The sequence below is a fragment of the Nyctibius grandis genome, chromosome 22 (assembly GCF_013368605.1).
Source record: "Nyctibius grandis isolate bNycGra1 chromosome 22, bNycGra1.pri, whole genome shotgun sequence".
Lineage (NCBI taxonomy): Eukaryota > Metazoa > Chordata > Aves > Nyctibiiformes > Nyctibiidae > Nyctibius > Nyctibius grandis.
This window is the reverse complement of record NC_090679.1, coordinates 4,948,580-4,975,873: the sequence shown is the minus strand read 5'-3', so window position 1 is coordinate 4,975,873 and position 27,294 is coordinate 4,948,580. Positions and strand designations below refer to the sequence as shown.

Sequence of the window (27,294 nt, the reverse complement as noted above, 5' to 3'; positions counted from 1 at the left end):
TTCCAGCCGGCTCCGCAGCAGCCCCACGGCCGGGCAGAGCCGAGCCCCTCGGTGAAGCTGGGGGCACCTCAGGGAAGGGGTATTTCAGGAAGGGCAAAAGGCTGCCCGGGAGTGAGGAAAAATACGCGAGAAACACTCCTGTGATGACAGGAGGGGGAGAGTGGCTGAGTGGGCAGCTGGCGGCTGGCCAAGGCCGACTCACCACAGAGAAATTCAGCATTTTTTGATGCAGAGATAGTACCGTGTTTCAGTTTTGTCACGGTTGGTGTATTTAAGAACAGCAAAGAGAAGAGGACGGGCAACAACCTCGTTACATATATATTCAGAACAACAGCGTATTTCCAGTTACAGACAGTGGTTCATACTACTGGTCCAGTTTCACTGTGGCAATGAAAAGGAAACAAATACTTTCCTGATGTTGCTGGCACTCATTTGGATACTGTTTTGAGTCACCATCTCCTGTCACAGGACTCTCTCTCAAAAAAAAAAAAAAATATATCCTCATGGACAAGCATTTGCCTTTCCAGATGAGTTCTTCCTCATCAGGTGACATCAGGCATGCCTTCTGGTCTTGTTCAAGTCCTTCTCATGAATCAGTAATTGGAAATGTACCACCTCAGCCCAGACAGCAGGCTGGACCGTAACCTTTTAAAAATTCTGCTTTTAATTAGTTGGCTCATCTTTCTTACACGAAAGTTGCCAGGACTGTAAGTTGGGGAGAGCAGGAAATGCTCATCACACTGCAGAACCCTGGAAAGGTCAGGGCAGTCTCCGCTGCTGCCTTAAACAGGCACTAGAAAAGATGTGAAAGGTGGGCGCGATGGCAAAGCCCGCAGCAAAGTGGAGAACAACACTTCAAACTATTTTTATGACAGGTGGTATTTCGTAAAAAAGAAACATTCCTGTCTGGAAACATGCAGTCACAACAAATACTGCCTCTGGTACATGACACTCATCTACAATTCACTTGAAAGTTTTACTCAGAAAAATTTCAAAGGTGACAAGCATTTCATTACCCCACAATTAAATATGAAATTAGCTAAAAAAATTAAATCAAATAGTACCTTTAAGGAGGCCCCCAGAAGGTCTAATCTAGAATTGAAAGCATCAGTGGAAATGGAAGGCTCTTGTCCCAACCTACATTTGTAACCAAGCCTGCTTAAATCACATCAGGAGTTGGGAACTAACTTGAGTGTTGAGTTCCTATTTTATGACATCTTAAGATTAGTTTAAAACTCATCAAAATCTTATCTGAATGTCTAAAATGTATATCTATGATATATAAAAGTTGACAATTTACTTCAGCAGTTTCTGCACAGGACCTACACTGGCTTATGTCTTGAATCATTGCAAATGATGTGAGTGCTCAAAAGACGCACAATTTTTGTTAATAATTTGTTCAAAATGATATTTAAAGAAAAAATTCAAGACTTTCATGGGACCAATTAATTATGTTATGCACAACTTCATAAAGACACAAAAAAATTCATTACTTGATTTTCATATTTGCATGCAACTTATATTTGTAATAATATTTTAATTTAATTAAGCTCTTCACCATTGAAAAATGTTAGTGTAATCTTAACGACCTAGCAGTGAAATTGGAAATGAACCGCAAACTCAGCTTTAGACTGTCAAACATATTAAAAGGAATAATTTGTAATTTCTATGCTTTGAATTGGATACAAGTCAGAGACCTTTAGCTGCAGCATTGTATTTCTTTACCAGTAATCTCTAACAATCAATAATATCTTAGAAGAAAGCCATATTACGTATGTGTGCCCTGCATCCTTCAATTTATCTGATGCTCTCCCTTATCACACTGTGCTTTTAATTGCTTGTAGCTGGGTTTCTTAAGGATACATGCCTGCATCAGGATGTCATACAAAACCAAAAACCAAAAAAAAAAAAATCTCAAGACAAAAAAAGCCTATATGCTTTTGATCATGGGTAGGGTTAAAATACATTGGTTACTTTGTAAAAAGTCCTAGAATATTAAGGAGTCAACATCTTATTGGGTGATAAAAGAAACTGGACTGCATGGGGAAGAAAAGATGGGTTTGCCTATGAAGTATTTGCTCAGGGCCAAAAATTAAAGCTCTGTTAGTGAATTTAATTATAATATTTTCTAACTTTCTGAGAGTCTGGTTTTACAATTTATGCAACTTTTGCATTGTGTCACACAAATGCTACAGGCTCTCATTAGCAAGGTTCAGAAATCAAACACTTTTCTGAGGGCATCGTAGTCGTCACTCTCCTGTCTCCTACCTATGAAGCCTTTCACTGCTGGGTGCCACAGGCTTCCCTGTGCCCACCCCTAGCAGGTCCCCTGCTTTCCCTTCTGTTCCCTCACATGGCGGATTTCCCCCACGATCTCTGCACAGTGATGCCTTCCAGGCTCTTCTCTAGCAGGTCTTCCTACCTGAGGGTTCCTTCTTCTTTTGATATTGCCTCCAGTTTAGCTCCTTAAGGTAGCTACTGGGTAGATCTTACCCATTTAAATCCTCAGTCTACTTCCTCCACTCCCCCCTCACCCTTACAGCTCTAGAAACATCTAAAGCCAGGACACCCCTTTCTCTCTTGTGAGTTATGCAGGCTTTCCTTCTCCCCAGTCCCAGCCGTGCACCTACACTTTTTGCAGACGAAGGCAGAAGTTTTGCCCGCTGTTCAAACTGGCTGTGATCACGGCATTACTGAGCCCAAGATAAAGCGCAATGTCTAATGATTCACACTCAGAGCTTTGCTACCCATACAGCTACTCCCCGAATTGCAGGAACCAAGTCTCGTTGCTAACGCAACCCTTCACTGCAGCGCAGCTTTCAGAGCAACAAGCATCTTGGGACAGGTGCCCTCACTGCCTCTGAAATACAGGTCCGAAGTATCTCCAGTCAGACACTCCAAAAATAACCCACTTTGAAAGATAGAGCCTTTGTCTGAAAACACGACTCTTCACTTTTACAAAGCGTAAGTGGCATAAGATTTTTCAAAATAGAGTTGCTACCTAATTTTATGTCTAATATAATAAGCCTAAGTGTATAAACTCTCAGGGAGAGAAATGAATGGCAGGATTTACAAAGACTGTTGGCTCTGAAATACTGCACTGTCTCATGGTTCGAAGAAGCAATTAAACTTGATACAGTTGGGAGAACAAATAATCCCAAAGCTGAAAGCACACTTTCCGTTTTCAGTGTAAACAAAAAAAAAGCCATTAGGAATCATGTGGTAACATACAGACCTAAATAATACACGCTGTTTCTGCTTCTGTATAATTCTGGTGCATTGCTTAATAAGAAACATTTGAAGTGAAGAGCTGTCACCAACTGAACTTACATCTCATCCTTTCTCATAAATTAGCAGAAACGTAAAGCTGCAACTATTACAAGCTTTTGAAACGCTTAAAATAGGCCATTTATTACTTTCCTCCTTTGGCCAGCAAATTAATTCTACAAATATTGCAAATTGATTCCAGTAGAGATGTTGGTACTGCTTTGGTATGACCTTCTCTATGTAGAAGGGTTTTCTTTGCAGCAGGAATTTGTCATCACAGCACTAGTTCCAGCTACTGTGCCAGAATATCCCGTTCCCAGTCAAAACATCACATCTGTGCCTTTGAATTAACCTTCTCGTCTTAACTCAAGGTCACTTCATTTTCTCCTTCAGCATCATTTACCCACTCTCCCTCACAACCCCCAGAACCTCATGGTACTTCAGCTCCTGTCACACTTCATTTCCCATCACACCCCTCGCAGGCCCTTTCAGTCTTTTCATATTTCTGGTCAATTCTCTCCTAGCTGATCTTCTGGTTTCCTGGTTCCTGTAGGTCTTGGCTGAAGTTTTCCTTCTGCTTACACCTTTCATGCTGCAGATAGTTGTGCAAGCTCTTCTCTACAACCGCAGAACTACTCTTGAAACAGGCCCATGCACAAAGACCGCACCTCAGATCTGCATGCAGACATCATTGCCTGAGAGTGAAACACCCGAAGGTGCATTGCCTGGTGGGTCCCCTGAGGGCAGGCTCCCACGCCAGCCTCCACCACGAGCTGAGTGTCCAGACAGAGCCGTGAGGCTCCTTGGGTGCAAGCCCAGCAGTCCCTTTTTCTTTATCCTCCCTGACAAATCTCCAGAGTCAACGAGGACACCACAGACCAAGATCTTACCCACTCTGCTGCTACAGGCAATCTCTTGGTTCAGAATACAGGAAATAAACCCAGAAAGTGTTTTTTTTTAACATTTTCCTATCATGAAGAAAATCAGCTGGTGACGTATTCTACCCTTTTCAGTTTAGTGTCATCTTCTAGAACAGAAAGTTTTGCCAGAAACTTCTTTTCAGCTAGATGTACCTATTGACTTCTAACATTTTCTGGTACAGGATGGCAGGTCTGATATAAAATTTGAATGGTGGCTAACTGACTATTTCAAAGTAAAGGAAAGATTTGCTAAAGATATCCCCCAAGTAATTTTGGATTAATTTCTTTTCTTTCACTTCAAAGAAAAGCATGCTGTTACAGTAATGTGTCACAGAGTTCACAGTAAATGTCAGTGCATCCTATAGTGAAGGCTGCTGCATTTGCATATGCAATTAATACTGCATATGGTAGCATTCAGTTTGGTAGTAAGCTCTTCAAACAGTGTTCAGTAATCTGCACTTCAAGAAGTAACACATCATGCAAAGCTTTTAAAGTGCTTTACAAACATGTTTCATTAATCTTCAGCAACTTCTTGAGGTGCACATTACCATCCTTACTCTACCAATGGATAAAACTTTGCACAGAGAATTAATGTACAATTTTTCAAAGACATTTAGTGCTTAACCCTTAATAAGGCTTAAAAACCTGGTCGTACATCAAGGTCCCAGAGGGAAACTGAAAAGGTCCAAACACTAGCAATAAAAACAACTAAGGCATGGGAATATTTCCACATGAGAAGAGATCGAATAGAGTAGAGCTAGTTAAAAGACAATGAACATATGGCAAAGGAGGCATAAGCAACCAGAGCACAACTTGCCAGTGCCTCTTTCCTCTTCATCATGGTTTAACAGAAAGCTGCAAGTGGAGATGCACTGCAATTCAAAGGCAGGTCATTTAAAAAGGAAACAGTACTGCATACAGCTAACGCAAACCCACCACCAGAAGACCTCTGTAGGGCAAGAGAGGGCTGGGGCCTGGGCCAGACCCGGGGACATCGTGCCAGGCGCAGGGGGAGGCAGGAGTCCCCTTCCCGAAAGCTTGGCAGCAGCCTCTCCCCTCTGCAAGGCTGTAGCTCTGGCTCAGCCTCTCCATGGTGATATACCATAGTGAAGATATACCATTATGTTTGCTAAAATACATTGCTGGAATCAAACCTGCTTTAGGTTATTAATGAACAATCCACCGTGCAGGGTTTGGAAAGTACCTCCCAGATGAGAATATTAATTTACAACTGTTGGGGAGGATTTTATACTTTTTAACCTTACCACTTCTCTTCCACTGAGATTTCCTGCTCCTGCCTCTGCAGCTGTCACTGTAAGAGTCATTAGGTCACCAAGGAGGAAAGCATCAGATGAATGACTGCATCTGTGCTTTTCCAAATAGTAGGAACAAAACAGGCTTGAAGCCAGCGCTGAGTGGCCTGCAGTTTGCACACAACTGTTCCAAGTGCTCTGAAGAAGGTAATCCAGCCTCCTGTCATGAGAGTTGTTAAGGAGGGGAATTATTTGATTGCTGAAAGTATTTGGTTTCTGAAATCAACAGGAAGACTACCTCAAAGATGAACATCTGAAATCTATACTCTAGCAGAAGGTGCTAGCTGGGAAAAAAAGAAACCTTGGCTCCTCTCATAGTAGAAAGTTTAATAATCCGGACTGCGAAATTGGGAAGATAAGGGGAATGCAGCTTTTTTGTGTGTGAGCATGTGAAAAAGTGACCTTGAGCAACAAAGGCAGCAGCCTCTAGGAAGCAATTTTTTCACATAGGATATGGAAAAAAACAACTAGAAAAGGGATCATCCAGACTGGATTCTAATCAAAAGTATGGAAAGTAATAAAATCTCTGACATGGGACTAGATATTTAATAGGGAAGGAAGAGGTTAGAGGATACTTAGATAAGCCAGAGGTTTTGAAATTGGCTGGGCGTGATATAATTCATCCTCGGCTGATGAAATCTCGGGGCTGTTAGCAGTTATTGGCAACCCAGTGTTGAAGAACAGGGATGAGGTGCAGAAGACTGAAACAAAATAAATACACTTTCTGTCATTACAAAAGGTGGAGGATGAGGAGATGAGGAATTAGATATCTATCAGCTTAGCTGCAGTTCCTAGAAACAAATAAAACTGAACAATTGGTAAGCAGAGAGAGAATCACAAGAAAATGAGATGCTGCCCGATTGGATCCATTCAGAGCAATTGGTGTCAAACCAACCTCGTTTCCTTCAATAGTAAGACAATAGATTTTGTGTCACATCTTGATTTCTCTAAAGTGTTTCACAGTATTTCATCTCACTTTCTGGTATATAAGCTAAGAAAACACAGCCTGGATGAAAATACTAGCGGGTGGATGCAGAACAACTTGGAAAACTACTCAGAGTAGTGTCAAAGGTTCATTCTCAAAATAGAAGATATAAAAAACCTGAAACTCATGGCGGGGTTGTCTTGGGTCTGGTACCAGTCATTATGAACAGCAGATGAATTAGTTTACTTACTAGATTTGCAAATAATACCAAGCTGGGAAAGGGGGAAGATAGGCTGAAGATCAAACGTAGATTTAAAAAATATCTTAGAAGTTGAAGTCTGAAAACAAACAAAACCAGGTTTCTATTCAATAACAACAAATGCAGAAATCTGCACCTATGCTGGAATAACCATCTGCACAAATGTAGGGCGGGAAAGAATTTTACTGGTATTAGAACTCCATGAAAAAATTGAGGAGCTATATAGGATCAAAACCCAAATGTTAACAAAAAACAGGCAAACACTCTTCTAGAAGTACAAGCACAGAGACAGCTTGCAATACGAATGAAATAGCCCTTTTACTCTTCTCCACACTATCATGGCCCCAGCTGGAGTACAAGATCCAATTGGGTCAGGCACACCCAGAAAGATATAACGCAATTAAAGAAAGTCCAGAGCAGTGAGAATGATCAATAGTCTAATAAACAAGACCTAAACAAATTGAGGTTGCTCAGGAAAGGAGAGACCAAAAAAGAGATTGTAAGTACACAAAAGACCAGTGCAGAGGAAGAGGTTAATCTATTCTACACGTCCTCGGTGGATGAGAGAAGTAACAAGCTTCAAGTTCAGCAAGGAAGAATCAATTTGGTATGAGGAAAAAGCTTTCCACTGGAGAAGGCAACAAAGCGCTGAAAGAAATTGCCTAGAGAGACTGGGAAGCCTCCATGTTGGGAGGGTTTTATGAACAAGTCAGAAAACAGCTGCCAGAAGCCGCCTTGGGGCAGATGTATGGAGCAAATTCGGTCCACAGGAGTCTACGCTATCGCAATGCCCTTGCTGCCCTATGCCCACACTGCAGTCTGCCAGCTCACTTTCATACAAACCATGGGAAAGTGATCAAAACCAAACAGATATTCTGTATTTGGTATGGAAACTACCTAAAAAGGGTATCTTCCCCTTTCCTACTGAAGCCCTTCTACACCTTAATACCTTGCACATCTATAATGCCCTAAGCGCTAAAGCTCCATAAATACCTGTAGGTATTAAGGGATATTAGGAGATGGGATAGATAAAATTCCCAGCAAGAACGTGCAAGGTCACACAGAAAGTCAGTGACAGAGCAAATAACGCTGTTTTCCTCTGGCTCAGGCACCCTTGCTGTTGCCAGCTGCTCACCCTCCCCTCAACTATTTTAATATGGATGTACAACGTTCATTAACCTTTCTCACCAGACCAGAAAACTAAAATCCAACCCCACTTCCCTGAGCTGCTCAGGAAGTTATGGCTATCTTGTTCCCATGCATAAATTTAGAACCAATTTAATTTTCTGGACAGTAAATCGTTAATTATCAAAGTTCAGGCAATAGAGCTAGGTGTTACAGAATTACAAGCTCTGTATCAGCTAGTTGCCATGGTCGGGGACAAGTCCATCCTGACCACACTCTGCTAGAATTAACACTCACTTTACACCACAGGAAATAATAATAAAAAAAAGTACCTACTTGCACCTCTCTGGGCCTGGTTCCCCACACATCTTAACACAAACCATGCTCAGCAATGAATTGAATTCTCTGTGTTCCTTTGGTGCACCCTGGGACACACTCCTGGGTCACATCTGGAAGGTAACTTCCTTCTGCAGCATGGGCTGCGCCCTGCTTCCTGAAAGCGTCATTTATTAACAACCACCCTGCTACTGCACAGACCTGGAATTCAATGCAGTTAGAGATTTTTCCTGCTTTTCTGACTTGTGGTACTTTACTAAGTTTGCTACAGAGAGTCCTGCAAGTATTCTGGAGAGTAAACACTCTATGGGGTACCTGGGGGCCTGTGACTGGAAAGGGCTGGACTTGACATCAGCATCGTCCTTGCTCAGGTCCCTGTAGCTGTGCTCCTAGCTACATCTGGAGAGCCCCTGGGTGCTGACTCTGTGCTCCTCTATTCCTCCCACCCCCCTTTTCTATTTCCATCGCCTGTGTCCTGGTTTGTGGTGGAGGGTGGCTGTCATATTGCTTCCCTTTACTGGGATTTATCATTTGCATGCATGCGTATTCACGCAATGGCACGCTGGGGAGTTCAAAGTTGTTTTCTCACTTTCAAAGCAGTCTTGCGTGTAAGTTGTCCCAAGTCTGATGTGCACGAGGCTTGTATTTTTGTTCTTGATTGAGTACTGCTGCACTATATTCTTTTTAAAACTCTAGCTATTCTGGGAGAGGTGTATAATTTAATATGTTCAATAGATTTCTTGTCAGGCATTCACGTACAAGTTCCTTCATCTTGCACTCAGATGTTTGATTTTCCACAGTAATTGGATTTGCCACATCTATGTTTACTTTCATGACCTATGGCAAATGCTGCTTTCTTAGCCGAGGACTATTAAAGGGTTTGTCAAAGCCTACAGTAACCTACCACGTAGGTTTTCTGAAACTTAGTGTTAGTTTTCAGGCAATTCAGAATCCTTTTTACATATGGTAGTAATGTACAAATTAATATAGCCTGAACATTACATTAAGCAAAAGCTCTTCTGTACAACGGTAGCTGTGGGCACACAGTGTAACATTATTAACCTGCTCGATGGTTAGATGCACAGCAATTTATCATGTTTGCAGTGGACCAGCCCCAAATATCCGAGCAGAGACCAGGAAGAATAACTTTGCTCACAGGAATTGCTCTAAAGCCCATTCACAGGCAGAACTGGCCTCCTCATTGAAAGCAAAATGAGAAATCTGAAGATACAGTGCAGGGAAGACCTTCAAAACCTTCTGCAGGGACAGAGCCAATGTCCCAAGGAACTTACAACCATGAAGTTGATCTAGGGCTGCAGAAAACAAAAGCTGTGAAGATGAACATCTGAAGCCTAGTCACACTTTCTCTGCCCGTAAAACTGAAATCAAGATAAACAATCTCCTTTGCAAGCATTATGAGACCTGCTAAGGACACGTGGAAGACTATTACTATTGGGATGGGGGGCTGCCATCCCATAACTAAGCAAGCAGGCTCCTTGCTTCTGCCAGCCTTATTAGTACATTACCTATTCCTTTATTTTGGAACCAGTTTCCTCTCCTATTGAATAGATGTGGGAGAGTCAGAGCTGCAGGGATGAAGGCAGGTAAGGAGGGAGGCCAGGAATAATGATGGCTTAAAAGACAGGGCTTCAGGAAATCACACACAGGGCACACCTTTTTAATTTGATGCTTGCACTGGTGGTCCTCAAGTTTCTCCTACAAGTCCCATCACATTTGTTTTCTTCTTCTCAACAATACGTGCCTGTTGTATCTGGGGTTGTCATTTGCGCTCAGTACTCATAGTAGCTGCTTTCAACCTTTCCTTTTGTATTTAAAAAGCCCAGCTGGGAGTTCTAAGCAGCTGAGCTCAAAAAGATGCTTTTAAAATCAAGAAGCAAAAGTGCAAACAGCTGCAGGGAGCACTACTGAAACCTTCAAAAGGTGGAAAGGAGCATAAATGCTCCAGTACAGCCTGCTGATTCACTGCTTGTTCATGCAGGATGCAAACCTGCTAGCCGCGGCGGCACTCTGCGTGGCAGTCCTGATGGGCTTGGTTGGAGCAGGACTGACCATAGGTTTCTCCCCAACGCCTTTGCAGGGACAAGCTGGTGGTAGGAACTTGGTCCTTACAGCATTCCCCACTATTCTTCAAACTCTCTGGTCTGCAGGGAGTCGCAGCATAGGATCCTCAAGTTTTGTAAACATGAAGAGAAAAAATAAGGAAAGCAAGTGTCCAGCAGTAGGTAAGGGACAGCAAATGGTGAGCAGATGGCCAGTAACAGCCAATGCTCCTCCTGACAAGGAGAAACAAGCCAGCATGCAATCCTGCTAGGAAATAAACTTAGGTCAACAGAAAGCGACATGTTCATGTTCTTGGGAAAGAAAATCAGAGAAAGCAATTACTGGAGCTATTCTTACTTACAAAGGGGAAAAAACATAGGGTGTGGTAAAGGATGCAGATAAGTGATAGCATGGGCAACAGATTCAGGTCTCCCAAGTTCTAGTACTGTGTAATGATTTTTAATTTAAAGTGTAATTGCTTTTATCATCCTAGTAATTTTTCAATTATATTAGACTGGTAGAGCAGCTCGCTTGCTGTCCTAGACCTGATACCCCTTGAGTTGCAACGTATCCCCCCTGCCAAAAGCCCCAAGTTGTGTCCACTAGCTGCTGCTTATGCAGACATCAGCCTGCCTTGTGCATGAGCATCAGTCCCACACAGGGAGACCATTGAGGACTGGCCATGGACAAAGTAGGAGAGCAGAAGGAGCCCTCTGGTCCATAACTTCTCTTTGGTCCACTGAACTCTGAACTGTCCATCCCCAAGGCTGTTTTTAACCTCCTGAGATGCCACAGAAGTGCTTTTTCTTCAGGCTATTTCACTCCTGTGGGCTCCCTTTATCCTCTTTTCCAGTGTGGGAAGATACCTCCTGAAGCGGGATCCTTGAGGCCCTCCTCTCGTGTTCATTTCTGGGCTGCCTCTTCACCCTGTGCTGTTTGGTTCACACAAGGCAACGATCCTCCACCTTCAAAAGACAGCTCCAATTCTCATACACTGTGAAATCGGATAGAACTACAGTGTATCACCACTGAGGTAGAAGAAAACGACTTACCTGCATTTTCCACGAAATACATTAATTCAATGTATATTAACCAAGGTACTACAAAGCAGTGACTGTATGTGAGACAATGGGAGCTCAAAGCATTGAAAAATGTGCTATAGAAAGCACAATATTTTGAACCATATGATAAACACACAGTTTTATGGAGTACCTCTTCTTTTTCCCCTCCTAAAATATGCATATTGTACAGTAAAATTTTCACAAGAATGAACTGGGGAAAAAAAAAATCTTTCTGAAGATGTCAAAATTAGGTCATCTCAACATTGTTGGGATGTTTGTTGAATTCATATTTTTCCACTTCATCAAATGACACAATAGAAGAAGTTCTTTAAGAATAGTAACAATTCAGAGGTCAGAACAAGAGGCAAAAAAAGAGGACAATTTCAACAACTGGTAAAATCCTTTGAATCCAGGAGAACTGAACTATGAAGCAATTTTAAGCACAGAAGCATCCAGTTAGGACAAAAGTGGGTCAGGTGTTTAATGGAAAAGCACAGACTAAAGCAAAAAGTTTTTTCACTTCACAGTACAGCAAACTTGGATTAAATAATAAGCCCAAAGCTAGAGACTTTTGAGATATAAAAATGACATGCTGTCAATATGAACTTGGCATTAGTAAGTAGAATCCTTTCCACCTCCCTTGTCCTACAGTAAGATTTTTCAGTGATACATACATTCCCTTGCGAATGGGGGCACAATGCTGACATGGAGCCATGCACCATTACCAACGTGTTAACAGCAGCTCCACCAACACAACACCTCCCAGTGACACTCAGAGCTCACCCTTTCTTGTGCTCATACAATTTCCCCTGGGGACGCACATATACTAGCAGTTCCTGCCTGAGAAAAGAAGTCTCATAATTTTTTGGAGATTGATCAGGATGCTAACACCTATGGTGTTCCAGTTGTGAGCTTCTTCAAGTTTTCCCAGCTCCTCTTGAGTTTTACAATGTTCCTCTAGAGCCTCCCAGGGCACTGTCTCCCAGGATACCTACTCTGCTCAGTGGCATCATGTATCACCATGTATTTGTAAACACAAATAGTTTAATCTAGTTAGGACAAGACAGTGAGCCTCAGTGTCTGCAGCCCTGAGCCTGGCTGTACTCACTGTGTATGAGCTGCAGCTCAACAGCGCAAGTCTACTCTTTACCCCTGAGCTCAAGGACCTTCTTGCTCTCTGGCGCAGAAGTAGTTTCTACAACTAGAGCGTGAAGTGGTGTGCTATTTGTGAGGCTTTTTTATTATTGCTATTATTTTTAACTCCTTTGTTGGGTGTTTAGGCAAAGAAGCTGCCTGGTATGCACTTGAAGGGACAGTGTACCAATCGCTCATCGTCACAAGACGCTAATGTAGTAGCCAGAGAGGTTGTACGTGCTTCTGACTTCGCAGACACGATGAAGCAGTGCTTCAGCATGGCCGAGGGAACCTTTTACAGTTTTTGGCATGTTGAAACATATATAAATATTTTCTAGGTCTAAATTTTAGTGAATATAGGAAATAGTGTAATTATTAATGTGAATGTATCGACATCTCAGAAGTCTCTCAAAGAAAACACCACAGAAATAACGTGAAAAAGATTCATGAAATGCTTCTTTTCTTTACAAGAGTTCTAATCCAAGTCACGATACAAGTGAGTTTGTGGTTGCACAAGCATATTTAACCCCCATAAAACAGGGCATTTAACTAGCCTACAGCAAAGCGACTCCTTGTCCCCACCTAGTGACAAAGGTGAAAAAACTGTTCAGCTTTCATTGAAAAAAAACCCAAACAAGCTCCCCTGGGTATCACAGCTATTCACACACCACGGCAACTGCAGCCCCCTGCGACTAAACCTACTTCAAGGTAAGCTGAAATAAATTATTCAAACTTATTATCTCATGAGATAAGAATATAAAATGGTCATGCCTGTATAAAGTGTGATTTTAAAGGCTATAGAAGCTCTTTAAAATATTATTTTAAGAGCCAATAAGTTAATCTTATATTGTGCAAAAGCTGCCTCTGCCTTTGAGCAAATAGCTGAGCAAATAGCTGTGCTTATAAAACCCAACTGAACAACTGGACTTTATATGCAGCCTCCTTTCATATGTACACAAGAGAATTTTCCTGACAAAAATATTGATCAAACAACACTTTAAATGAGTGCACCTATCCTTAAATCAAAGGGAAGAAAAAGCTGTGTGCACGCTACGTTTGGAAGCTGTGCAAATAAGCTCACACAAATCAGGGCCATAATACAGCTTTTCCAACTTCAGGAGAAAACCTGTGTGAAGTACAGTGTGAGAATTCTGCATTATTCTACAACAGTTTTGGGTGACTCTTTTTTTCCCTGCTTTTGCACAACATGCCGGATGGGCTAACTCCATCTCACAGCCTGGTGCTGACAACTGCTTGGGCCATGGTGGGCAGGCTACCAACCTGCTCAAGGAGAAGCCTGGATGTTTAACTAGAGGCAGTCACACCAGCCCAGTGCGTTCATTAACCTAGGTCTTTAATTGGCATGCTCTGCAGGCGGATAGCGTCTTTCCGAGAGGCTCAGCTATTTACAAATTCCCTCAGTGGAGCAGACTCTTGTAAGGGACTAAACAAAACCCTTCCAACTAAAGGATCCCAAGGAAGAGATAGCAGCGTTGATGTCTGGTGCTCTTAGACCTTCCCCAGCACACCTCAACCCAGCTGCCCGCTGTGGGTCTCAGCCACACACTGCAATTTATGACGCATAAGGAGCACGATCACAGTATGAGACTCACCATGCAAACAGATTTCCAAGACAAGGTACAGTGTTTTAGCGTTGCCTTTTGGAAGGAAAGAAGGGAAGAACATTCAGTGCTGGTTAAAATGCCTGCTTGCTGTTTGTGCTGCCAAGACCTATTTGGGTTTGTCTCGTTACCACATTTGGCCTTTGGCTACACTTACCCTTTGGTCTCCTCTGACACGTGAAGCAGGTTAGCCCCATTTACATCTTTTCACCCTCCACACTCTGAGCTGCCTGACAAGAAGAAGTCAGGCACATCTAGGTGATGTGTAAGAAACAGACCTTATCTCTCCCCAAAAGTCAATCCCGCTCCTATCAGAATTATCAAATCCTCTCCCCCTCCTTGCTGATGCCCTCTATCTAGGATGTTCGGTAAACTGAAATAGCTGATACAAACACAGGCTGCCTGCCAGAATAAAAATAACCTTTTTGCTTGTATATAGAGGCAGACCAGAAATGACAGCAGTGTGCCAATGAGGGAAATCAATTCCGCTCAGCCACTGTGATAACAAGATAAGACTGAAAAATGCTTTTAGCAGACAGAATTTTTATAATGTTTTTAGAAGTTCTCTTATCTTATGTAGTAGTAGGAGTCAGGGAAAGACTATTCTTGCCCATCCTGCCCTATCTGCAGTGCGAGCTCCTCCCCACCTGAGAGAAGAGGTACAATTTTCTGCCCTAACCTGCTTTGCTGCCTTCATCTTGACAGCTTATTAGGAATTACATGCTAAGATAGAATCTTACTTTGTTACTTTTTACATCTGGAGGTAGTGTGCATGCCTGAGGAGTACACTGAATACGAGAAAGGTGCGGCTGTATATTTACCTGGAAAGCACCAAGCATTTTCACTGGAAAGATTTTTCAAGTGTAGGTGATAAGCAGAGATGTAAAATATCCAGCTGATACTACAAACCAAGAGCAATGTAAGATTAGTGGAAAAAAGTTAGGATCCTGATTCTGCAGTACACCCACCAAGTCTCCTGTGACGATCTCTCACCCAACTTCTAAGGAGTGAATTAGATGATGAATATGATGAGTCTGTCAGTGGTGGCAGCACGAAGAGAGAAGTTTATTATGTGCACAGCAGTACATAATGGCACACACTCTTAGCAGATTCTTAGGGTTTAAAGTCTACTGATTTAGTACTTTTCCATTTAAAAGTTCCAAGTATTTTATGGTCAAGGTTAAGCTTGAAGGAAACTTAATCTGCTCATTACTCTGAACTCCATTTTACATATGAATAAACTGAGTATGGAGTGAAAAAGTAATTCCATCTGTCTAAGCATCATCTTGGAGAAGTGAGAGGAAAACCTCTGACACACTCCTGTCATGGTTAGGACACAGAAAACCTTGGCAGACAGTAGCAAACAAGCTTATTTCTGTTCAGAAGGTCCCTGTCCTTTGGTTAACCTGTGCTCACAAACAGTGGCGCAGTCCTGATAGCTCACATGAGTGTGCACAAGTGATGTGCAGGCCAGAGCTCCTCTGTAGGTATAAATGCTTTCTAAAGATTTCATCAGCCACTCAGAAAGCCAAGGCCATGCAACAGGTAAAAATCTCAAAGCTGGAACAGAAAACTGAGTACTTGCTACAAACAGCTCATACCAAGTCCACAGCTGAAGCATACAGCCCCAAAGTACATTCATTAATGACACCAAATAACACCCCTGAAACTGCCCATTTTTACATGAATTGCAGTAACTTGGTGCAGACCAAAGCAGAGGTGCTGACCAAGGGCTGGAGGCTCTCCTGAAGGCACATTGCGTGGCATGCTGTGGGCAAAGGAGTCAGTGGGCACTAAGTGCGTACCGAGTACTAACACGTGTGAGAAGAGAGACAGCAAACAACCGTGCTGTAACTGCTCGGGTAGCACAGAGGAAACACTACCGCTCTGATAACGATTTCCTTCCAGCCAGGGAGCGTGCGACAGCTGGCCAGCTCTGTCGCCTTTCACAAGTACGGTACGTATCTCGCAGTTCACAGAGGCAAATACATACAGAGTTGTCTTGTTTGTTATTCTGGAAGACACTGTTTTGGCTCAGTCTACCCACAGCCAGTCCTGTACACTCAAGGACAGCCCTCCGAGCTCATTCAGGGCATTGGCATGATGAATTTTTTTTCAAGAGGAAAAGCAGTCACAGGTGGGCTGGAAAGGGGATTAGCAAAGGGAGAAACATGAGTGTGGGCACCAGAAAATACAAAATCAGGCCTTTCAATCTATTCTGTGACCACAGAAATAGCAGCGCTCTTGCCTTTTGTTGTGTAAAAGCACTAGTGCAGCCCGAGATGTCCCTGCTCGTGTTCACACAGTCCACCCAGTTAGCCCCACACCGAGCCATGCGGACTGCAGCGGGGACATTTGTACCGCTGCCTCACGAGCATTGCAGCTGGCTTTTATGAAAAACCCTTATCCAACACCCAAGAGCTGCCAAACAGCCAGGCCGGAGCAAAGCAATATATGAGAAATGAGCCAGGGCCTAGTCTTAAAAAGGCACCTTCTTAAAGAAAATGAAGGAGGAAAATGAAAAGGAGCTAAGAGGTTTGAGGAACAGACAGCTAAAAGTTCAAGCCTACATGCTATCAGCTCCCAAAAAGGTGGGAATTAATATACAGGTGTTCAAACCAAACTAAGACTATCAAGTCCATATGGAGACTTGAACTTCAGTGGTCAAGAGAATCATCTCGTCGATCTGCCTTTCTCCAGAGACCCTCAGCCTCCCTGCCCTTCTCCATCACCTCGCAGCTGTACCCTGTGCACAGCAGACACTGTAGAGCTGCTCCTATGCAACGTTCACAAGAACGCTGCTTCCACAACATCAGTTGTCACTACACAGGAAACAACTCAGCACGCTGCTTTGCCCAGAGCAACTACAGACACTTAACACAGTATTAAATGCTTCAGGGGACAGTTTCCCTGACACTCGGACCCCAGGGGTTTGAGTGCTGCTGACCCACGGGGTTCTGCCCCGGCTCAAAGGTGGTGGCTGCTGCTGCTGCTGCACAGGATCCCACAGTCTCAAGGCTGAGCAGGAGCCTGGCCCCACGTGAAGCAGTTGTGTGGAATCAGCATACAGGGATGGCTGTCAGCAAAGACGGCTCCCTTCAAAGGGCTAAGACTTTATGTATTAAAGTACTTATTACAAATAATTACTGCAGTGGTGGTAGGGCTGACAGAGTATGCTAGAAATGCAAGGCCCAAGTTCTGGGAGAATACCAGGTGATATTTTTGACCTGTCAGTTCATTCACTGTGCTGCTGCTTGGTGCAAATTACTCACACTTGGTCCAGACTGGCCCACAATGAGATGCTTTTGTCTTTAACATTTATTCAGTAGCTGAGAGATAATATAAATCAGTCACATCATCTGATCACTGTACTGTCCAGTAGCAGAAGAGATGGGCATTATGCTAAATCAAAAAGAAAAGCGCGAGTTTGGCTTTTAACAGCCCAGAGAGAAATTTCAGTTTGATACTCCCTGCTAAGTCATGGCCAGCACAGGAGTCTTTGAAGAGGAATTGTGGCTTCTCATCACCAAGAGACAGCAAACCTCATATCTCAGGGAAGCTGGAAGTGGCTGCCTTGTCTGTTGGGGGAAATTTCACTCCTTCCCTTTACCCCATAACAAATTCTGGCACCTCGTAAACTGCAGGCTGAAGCTGAAAGACAGTAGTTTTCCCCAGGACATCTAGTGTTGAGCAGCTGCTAGGAAAACTGTTCTCCACTGTATTATAATACAAATAGAGCAGATGGGGAATGGCATGGGAGGATTTGTTTTTTTATGTACTTTCGTATATTGTTTCAAAACCAGTTTGGATACAAACAAAAGCTCAGTTAGAGGAAACCTCTGAAGCCCTCCCCTTTGCTCAGTTAATGACAGGTGCTTCGGGCTAATGCTTTTGCAAAGCAGTTTATAAGTTCGAGTGCTCTGCAGGATGTTTAGACACAGGCACTTTCTCAGTAGCACAAAGTCTTCTCAGCTGGCTCTCCTGTCCAGAAGCCCGCAAATGTTAGAGTAAGAGCAAGAGGCCAGCCAGAGCCAAGAACTCAAACTCCAGCGCTGGCATCCCCTTTTAGTGACAGTATCCTTCAGAAGAGCATATTCATTCCTGGCTGGAAGGGTGCAGAGTTTCAAGAAGTTTAGCCTGTTTCTGTCCATGGTATTTCTGGTCCCCCGTCCTCCATTTAAAAACATACAGATTTTAGATTTCATATTTGTAAAAGTCACTTTGAAAGTCCCTATATAGAGAGTACTGATGAGTTTAAATAATAGTTACAGTGGTTTCAACATGTAGACAGTATGTTAGCAGTGCACTTTTGTAAGCTGTTCAGTATAAACAAGGTCCACAACTGTTTTGGGAAGTTGGACCTGCAGCTATGAGTTATCTAGGCCAAAGGCACCTTCCAGCTATCTCAGCTGTTGTTTGCTAGCACTCCATATGCTGTACTCAAGATTTAGCACGCACCTTTCTACTGCTGCATCTATCCGATACCTATTTTCTCTTTGCATAATGAAGTGTGGCCACAGAAATTTGTTTTCTTGCTAGGATAACCCACACTTGAGGAATTTATACTATACTGGCAGTGTAGATTCCTATGTAGTTTTATACTCTAAGTCCTACAGGGTCAAGCAGGGCTATTAACATTAATAGAAGTTAATATCAGTTTAAACTTTTTCTCCCTAGAATATTAAGTAGAATTTCTTTGTATAACAACCAGCATGCGAGCATTAAGAACTAACCTATTGTAACAAACAGTCAATAGTGTCTGCTGTAAAATAATGAGTGACCACCTCATTCAAGCCATCCTACCATTAAAGCAAAGTAAGCAGCAGATTTCACAAGAACGAGAGCTTCACTAAAGTATAGGTATGCTGCATGTTCTTACACAGGGGTGGACATTGCAGAAGCAACTGCAATGAAGCCATAATTGTGTACGTGCTCAAACTACAGAGTCTGAGTCTGTCAGCTTCACCTGAAGTTCTAACATCTTAATGTAAAGTTTACCTTATTCCAAAGTAACCCCAATCTCCTGCTCAGTATTTTAATTTAAACTTCATCAGAAAACAACTAGACATCATTATGCTTCACTCTGAATTATTCAAATATCCCAAACCTGCCTCTTCCTTAGGAGAGGGAGTTAGGGGTAACAACTGCGCAATTCCCCCCCCTTGACATGGATATAGCTCACAAGTATATGAGGAGACTGGGCACCGGGAAGATGCAGCTACCCAAAGCCAAGAAGCGCTCTCTCCTAAAGCTTTCTTCTTCAATGCTCTTTTTTTTTTTTTTTTTTTTTTTTAAAATCCAAGTTGCTAAATGGCCTCTGCCCTTTGAATGCATTCAGGCAGACAACAAAAGGATTCCAAAAAACCAGGTGCTCAGATGGACCCATTCACAGCAGACTTTGCTAGAGCTGGAGACAGGACTGGAGACAGGAAATTAACTGTACATCGGGTACCATATAACACTTTTATATGACAGGAGCACACAGATTTCCGAAGGCTCACAAAAGCCAGAATAAATGCATTTTTCTCTTGGCAGTCTGCCTTGCTTGTACAATTTGGTCATTCCAATAGACCTTGCAAAGCTAGAGCTGGTACATAAAGCAATTGCTAAACAATCTGTATTACTGCCCTAGCTTCAAAATGCTGTGCAACAATTATCACCAGACACCTCTTAATTAATCCAAACATATAATAGGAAAAATACTCAAAGCAGCAGGCAGCAGGAGAAACAAGTACATGCATGAGAACTAAATAAAGCAAACGACCAATGAACCAAAAGTTTTATAACTTTTTTCCTCCAGTAAAGTACTTGCTGCTGGTCTCCACGGTTCTCTGAACCTTGTACTAAATGTTGTCCTCTACTTAATATGAGGCCAGCAACCTCGCCTTTTCCAGGTTGTTATAAGCTCTGAAGCAGAAAGGAATAACGGTTCGGTATCTGGGGGTAGCCGAAGGTTATTTTAATATCTGCGTAATTCTAGCTTACCGTGAAAAACGACCCTCAAGTTTCTATAAAAAGCAGCTGTTCAATGTATATCATGTTCAGGAACATTTAGGAACACTGTAAATCTACTCTTCCTATTAAACAGTGATGCTATCTGCACAGACATGTTTGGATTTATAGAGCTCACTGTCTAAAATTCATCCCTTCTGCCTCTATTTAATATTTCCATGTTTCTACATGAATTACATTATTTATAAAAACAGAGAGGTAACAAGAATTAAAGTATCTTTAGCAGTCAGCTCCCTCAAACGATCTTCAACAAAGCAGATTTGCATTTCAATCAATAGTGTTTTCTTAAAACATACCTGAGACTAGAGAGCAAGACCAGGCAGATTTGTTAAAGATAAATATTCTGAAAGAGGGCTAAACTGATTATGACAGAACCATTCGTCCAAATAAGATCAGTAAGGTTTTTGGATTTTCTGTTTAAAATAGCCAATAGCCAAAAATAAGCCATGACATTTCCAGTAATTAGAACAAATTGAGAAGTTACAATGATAAACTTACTAAAATGTAAACCCTTCTTTCATTCAGAGCTCCGGGATGCAAGCTGCAGTTTACTAAAGCATACAAATCTGTACTGAAGTTCTTGAAACAATCTTAAACACAGACAAAGAATGGTTTAAGATTATGTCACATTTATTTTTAGAGCTGCAATGAGAGCTACGATACTATATTTACACCTAAAATACATTTCATTTGTCTAAAGAAAGCATTTAAAGTTATTTCAGCTACTATTCAGCTCCTCTGATACTCGAACACTGCACAAGCACATACAGATTAAAGTGTAATGCTCTGCAGCAAATGGCTTTCAGAATAAAATATTTTCTATTTCTTAACATCCTACCTTCATAATTGCCTTCTAGGAGACCCAGATGCTCAAGTGCCTTCACAAATCCAACAATTATCACCAGTACAACAATCATTTCAAGCCCCTCCAAGTTCATCTTGAAAAATTATTCACGTAAAAGCATCTTTTCTTAGGGAGCGTCCTGACTTCAGAGTTAGACTTTAATTAAAAAGCCCTCCTTGTCCAAGACATGCCACACAACCAGATAAATACAATGCTGAAGAAGCCCAGCATATTCCCACCATAAAAAATTTCCATTGACAGCAAGATGAACACAGGAATGTAAGGAAGTCAAATCTTACCATGTCTGCATCACTTGCCTGCATGGATACAGATGTTTCAGTCTCTAAGGCAACAGAATATACAGTAACCACTTTGTTTAGCTTTTCCTCTCTGTCACAGCCAAAATTCACCAAATCTGTCTGATATCTAGTAAAATCTGATGCGCCTTTTTCACACTGAATTACAGTTTTAGAGAGATCCCGCAGTTTAATAACATAGAGGAAAAAGTCCAAACACATTCTTTGCTTGATACTAAAGTGAACTTCAAAAACCTCAAAGCAAAATCATTTCATTTAGAAAATGACCAATTGCTGTGTTTCCCTGTCGAGTGAAATACAACTACAGAAGGTTAGCAATGTATTTGAGTACTTGTTTTCCCACACAGCACACATATTTTACATCAAATACAGGAATCGAGTAAAATATTAAATATGGTAAGAAGAGACTTGTTAGAGGGAAATCATTTTTAAAGTTTGAGGGATATTTTGAGAAACAAAAGCCTTTCCCCTTGCTGTGCAGCCCTGGGGGCTCTGTGCAGATGGTGGAACGACTGCCCTTGGTGTAGGTCAGCTGCTGGTCCCATGGCTGCTTCCAGACAAGGAAAGGCAAGAAACAGCATCAAGGACACAGCATGCCCATGGCCAGAACTGCCTGCAACTCACTGCTCTGCCTCAGGAAGCACTTTTCCAAGCACTCAGAAAAAACGAAATTGTTTCCAAGTCCTTGGACCTGACAGTTAGGAACAGATTCTCTGATGGACCTTATTCTCACCTGAGCACCTTCATAGCAGACATCCACAAGCACTTGTCCGTCCTTCCTACTTACCTTCGCTCAGCTCTCCATATTTACAGCCAGTTTCAGACATGCACAGAATTGAAAAGAAAACCATCAAACCAACACACAACCCCCTTTTGAAAATCTGGCCCCTTGTTCTGGTCTGCAGTGGCTGCCACTTCTGTGCACAAGGTCACCTACCGCACTCGTTCTTTTAACTCATTTTGGGATAGTCTGACTTTGCAAGCAAGATATATATATAAAAAAAGTGTAAATTTACATTAATGTTGTAATTATTATAATATTATATTAATAATACTTACCTGAAAGACTGAAAACTGACTCCCTGTTTTCACTGAGTTTTTAACCATGTGTGTACTTCTATCTTTAACTGATGTTTTATGTTAATATCTCCCAGGATATCCTTGTCCAGTTGCATTAAGTACTTAAATGATGTTACAAGGACTTGAGTGCCAAGGCCGCCTGTATGCACGTTAGCTTACCCTCCTGGAACTACAGAATGGGCCCCGGAGTGCTGTATACAGCAGAACCAGTCCCACAGACTCTTTTGAAAGCTGGTAAATGGTTTTCTTGCCGCCTTCAGCAGTACTTTGCTGTGTTGCAGGGTCTTCCTAAAGGCCTGAACAAAGCTGCTTCCCATGTGATTATTCCAATGTATTAACATTTTAGAGTTATTCCTTCATTATCAATATAATAAACGTCATCAGCATCTACAGCTTTTGTCAGGTATCCCCATTCGAAAATAAATCTTATACTTTTCACTATCAAACCTCATTTGAGGATCTCACAACTAACTCCTTATCAAATTTCTCCTTGAGCCTGAGCTCTCCTGAGAGGAGGTTAAGAATTTACTGAAGTATCAAATCCAGTTACCACGGAAATGAAACCATATGTAAAGTATGACAATCTACAACAATAAACAATGTTTTGGTACAGATAGAAAAAAAAAGAAATTCTACCTGATGGAAATGGACTGGGATGGAGACTTAAGCTTCATTTTGATCAAGTTTGAAACCTCTGCCCCTACTAAAAGTGATATGAGCTGGGTGATGCCAATAAGCATTCATGATTAATTTTATTTCTGTTTGGCAAGGGGATTTCTCACAGTCCAATTCACTTGTACCATTGTTCCAGTTTGCTGCTGCTGTCAGTTGAGCCACCAACATAACCCATTTACAAATGTATAATTTCTTTTTCTTGTAAAAAAATCCATTTACTGTAGAAAATAAAAATGATCCACAGAAATGGACTTCTTTGACAAAAGCTGCATTTCCAGAGCAGCCCAGTTGCTTCACTTGTTGAGGCAACCACCCTCCCTGCTTGGATTCAAGAGGCAAAGCCCAAGCCCTGCTTTAGCCCGTGCAGAGCAGAGAGCTGCCTTTGCTCAGTCCCTCCAGCCGGGGAGGGCCTCTCCCACCGCCAAAAAGGAGGGAGGGGACTTCCACAGACCTTACCTTCCTCTTGGGACACTTTAGCTTCATGGAGGCTATTTGAAAGGTTTCTTCTCTTTTTTTTCATACCAAAAAGCAATTTGTAAACCTCAGAGCACTTCCCAGCTGTTTTCTGGCCAGCGCAAGCCACCAGTAATAGTGTCTTCGGGGAGAGAGAAAGAGGGAAGAGGAACCTACTCAAATATACTCCAATCAAAACTTATTTAGCTTGGGCGAGCCGACAGAACAAAGCTGCAGGCTGTGCGTTTCCTACTACTTACTTCCTCATAGCAATATATCAGATTTGTAACAAACTCTCAATACAATTTTCAATTGTTCTTTTTTGAGCCTCAGCAATTCACTGGGAAGGAAAACACTCCTGTCACCTGAGAAACACAGGGGAGTGTTCTGGGAGGAAAATACCCTGTTACTGCTATTTGCAGTATCTGATTATCCATTCACCTATATACACACGATGAAACGGTGGGCATTGCTCCCTTAATTCCTCCTCTGTGTCCAAGGAGGAAGGCTGGGTGCCTGGGCAGCAGTGTGCTGCAGTGCCAGGGGACAAGTTACCCAGCCGGGCTTCCAGGGCATCACAGCGCACAGGAGGGACGCAGAACAAACAGGAAACCAAACTCTGTTTATCACTACAATATGCATGAAGAATCCGGCATCCCTGGGAGTTCATTATGTATGGACCCTAGCCCTAAGTAGCTGCTTAATTAGCATCTGCTTTGCAGTTAGTTTTCACAGCATGAGAGAAAAATTAAGGTGTGTGAAGGGTAGAACAGAAAGGAGAGAGAAAAAGGAGAAAGACAGGTTAGAAAAAACCCAAAACTACAGACAGCTTTTCTCTTGGCAGACTCTCTAGGAGATGCTCGCATACAGTGCGCTGATGTTGGATAAAGTTTGAACTGGTGCAGAACTGGGCATCCAGATGGGTCTGGCACGTAACCTGTTGGGTGCAAGGCTGGGGGCCACAGGGATAAATGGCTCATGCCAGTGTCCTCACTGTGCTTACAAGGAATGTCACCTTTCCATTCCCAGTAAACATGGAGAGATCTCTAAGCTAACTCACACGTGCATCAAACAGCAGGAATCGGGACAGCAATCAGGAGAGCACCAAGACAGTATCTATTTGTTAGTTAAATTCTCCTGGCAGTTACCCTTAAGGGCATGTCTAAGATTTGACCTCACTGTGTCAGTTCACAGTCCAGATACACTGTTCCTCTCATTTCCATCTGTCATTCCTCCCCTACACAAACCTCTCCTTATTTTTTTTAAACCTTGGAAACTGGGCCAAGTCCAAAGAGAAGATGACCCATCCAGTGTCACAGCTGTCTCCGACTAGGGTAGCAACCGACAGCAAAGCCCCTGAGATTGCCCTGCTCTCATCAAGCCCAACCATCCTGATGGCCTGAGAATTACATCTACCAACTGAGAACAAGGCAGATCACTGCAGAAAGCCCCCCAGCACTCATGGGCACCCACCCAGGGATGGCAGCAGCACAGGCAGAGCTGCACACCCCACCGCTCCCTGGCCTCACCTCCCTGGCCCTTCTCTTCACACAACAAGTAAAGAAGGGGGCAGTGCCAGCTGCAATGTGAGACTGTTTTGCAAAGTTGGTGTATGACACAATTACACAGCTAATTCAGGACAGGGATTCCCAAGCTAGTCCTTGTGCTTCTGCTCCTCAGTTCTTGCATTGCTTTGCTCCTCCAGACAGTAACCAGTCTCTCGGCTGAGTTTTGTTGCAGCAGACGCTGTCTGATCCATCATTTTATTAATAGTATGATTACAGTATAAATATTTCATTCCATGGTGTGTGTAGGAGGTTTCATTATGCCTCAGTATCTTTGAATGCACATCGTTTTTAAATACAGCTCTGTTAAACTTAGGGCAAATCTGTCAGTTCCAGTTCTTTCAATATTTCCTTTAATGCTCTCGGTATTTTCTCAAATGTTAATAATGTTGAATTTCAGGGCAATTTATTCAGTGAACAAATTCCACATTCAATATTATAATTTCTTTTCTAATACGGTCATACAAAAAGATCTAGTGAGTATTTAATGCAAATGGGAATTAAGTCTTCGAAAAAGCGAGCTGTCATTTTCCTACTTGATGTGCTGTATAATGAAACAGTATGATAAGTATCGGTTAGGTGTCCAGGGCAGTATTTTCACATTTCAGTGTCTCACAGATAAACTTTGCCACACTCTTGCTTTTTTAAAGCTTCCTAGTCATAGCCTTAACATAGACAGCGTCATCTTATTTTTTTCAGAGTACTAACCATGTTCTTAATACAGACACTATCAACAGTGTTCAGTGATTTCACCCAGGAACAATCAGCAGTATGAATGCTGAATTACACTTGTAACACAAGCAACTGCCTGATTTCTGTTGGCTACTCCATCCCAGAAAAGGCAAGGCAAAACACTTGCGAAGTGTCTTTCAGTTTTCCCAGCCCCCAGGGTCTGCTAGCAGCTCACACTATAATGCTTTGTTTTTATAGTTCTGATTTCAGGAGCTTTCCTGGGGCTTTCTCGGTTTAAATACATGACAAAATATTAAATTAAGACATCTCAGGTAGAGATTTAATTTTCAGGAGAATACTGAAAAAGTCTAACAGTGGCTTTCATAACTATTTTGCATATACAACAGGAATTTCCTAAAGAAGGTCAGCGAACCAGGAGTCTGCTCAAACACAAAGAGGCATCACTAGATTGAACCAAGCCTGCCTCAACAAGCTGTGTATGATGTGGTATTCTGGTCATACTGGTGCTGGGGAAAATAATGAGAGGATAAACCACTGAGTGAGAATCTGTTGGTTCAGCACGTCTCCCAGAATACATTGCTTTTGGTATAATTTTAGACTGGTACCAAAATCAGGACTACAAAAATACCCTGAGAACCACCACCTTTGTTTTGCTGCCAGATCTACTGCAAGTCCCTGGCGATCAATTTTATCAGAGAATCCAAAATACCACTTCCTTTTTGAAGGAACCAAATCTTACACTTAATCACTGCTCTCTAAAACAGCAAGTTTAGCCAATATTATGTCAGATAACATATATTAAGAGCTTAGGAAATGTTATCTATTAGTGGAAGAAAACACCATATTTGTTTTGAAGCAGTCTTTGGAAAGACATGTCTCACATTTGAAGGCAGCCTGTTAGCAGATATGTTCCTTTTATCATAGCCCCGAACAGAACACTTAAGAAATGAAGATGCAACATGCTGCTTGACCAGCAGACTGCGCAGAAAGCTACCTCGCTTGTCTTACGTATAGAAGCACTCATTTCTCTTATAGAATTTTCTATTAGACTTGCTTGGGAAGAAAACCATTTCAAATTTACTCAGTGATAAATTTTGACTTTCGCCCTTCTCTTTTCAGAAATTAGAGCTGTAAATTGAGCTATGCAGAAGATATTAAAGCATGCCCTCTGCAGCTTAGCAGGTCACAGAAATTCACATCTGGGGCTCACGCGCCACACAGTAATTGCACCACCATGGCCCTGGGCAGTTTCCAACTGCTCAAAGCAAGACTCAAGTTGAGCAGCTGATCCTGTACCTCAGCAGGAATGACAAGGTTGCATCCACAAGACTGCTAGAGATGACTTACAGAGATAGATTTAAAAAATAAATATTTATAACTTGACTCAGGAAAGGTGTTAACTGTCCATTTATATTTAAAGGGCATAAATATCGAGGAGGGAGAAAAATTGTTGCGGAGGTTTACAGAGCATAACTGAAAATAATGGGATGAAGCAGTGCCAAAGGGAAGTGCAGGTCTGACCCTGATTTTCATATACAGGCAAGACTCCCGTTTAGACCCACGGAATTTCACTGCTAGAGTACTCCGTAGCTGAGGTAATGAAAGATTTCCTGAAATATTCACTGAAATCTG

General features: G+C 42.2%; 1 protein-coding gene across 2 annotated transcripts in view; it reads right to left on the bottom strand.

Annotated features, from left to right (window-relative positions):
- KCNIP1 (potassium voltage-gated channel interacting protein 1) overlaps positions 1-27,294 on the bottom strand; it is a 259,487-nt gene that overhangs the window by 95,442 nt on the left and 136,751 nt on the right. The window contains exon 4 of one of the 2 annotated variants that reach the window (XM_068417191.1): positions 26,303-26,324. The exons of the other annotated variant lie outside the window; for it this stretch is intronic. Coding sequence (XP_068273292.1) covers positions 26,303-26,324 — 22 coding nt within the window. The remainder of the gene's footprint in view (positions 1-26,302; positions 26,325-27,294) is intronic. 2 annotated transcript variants of the gene reach the window in all.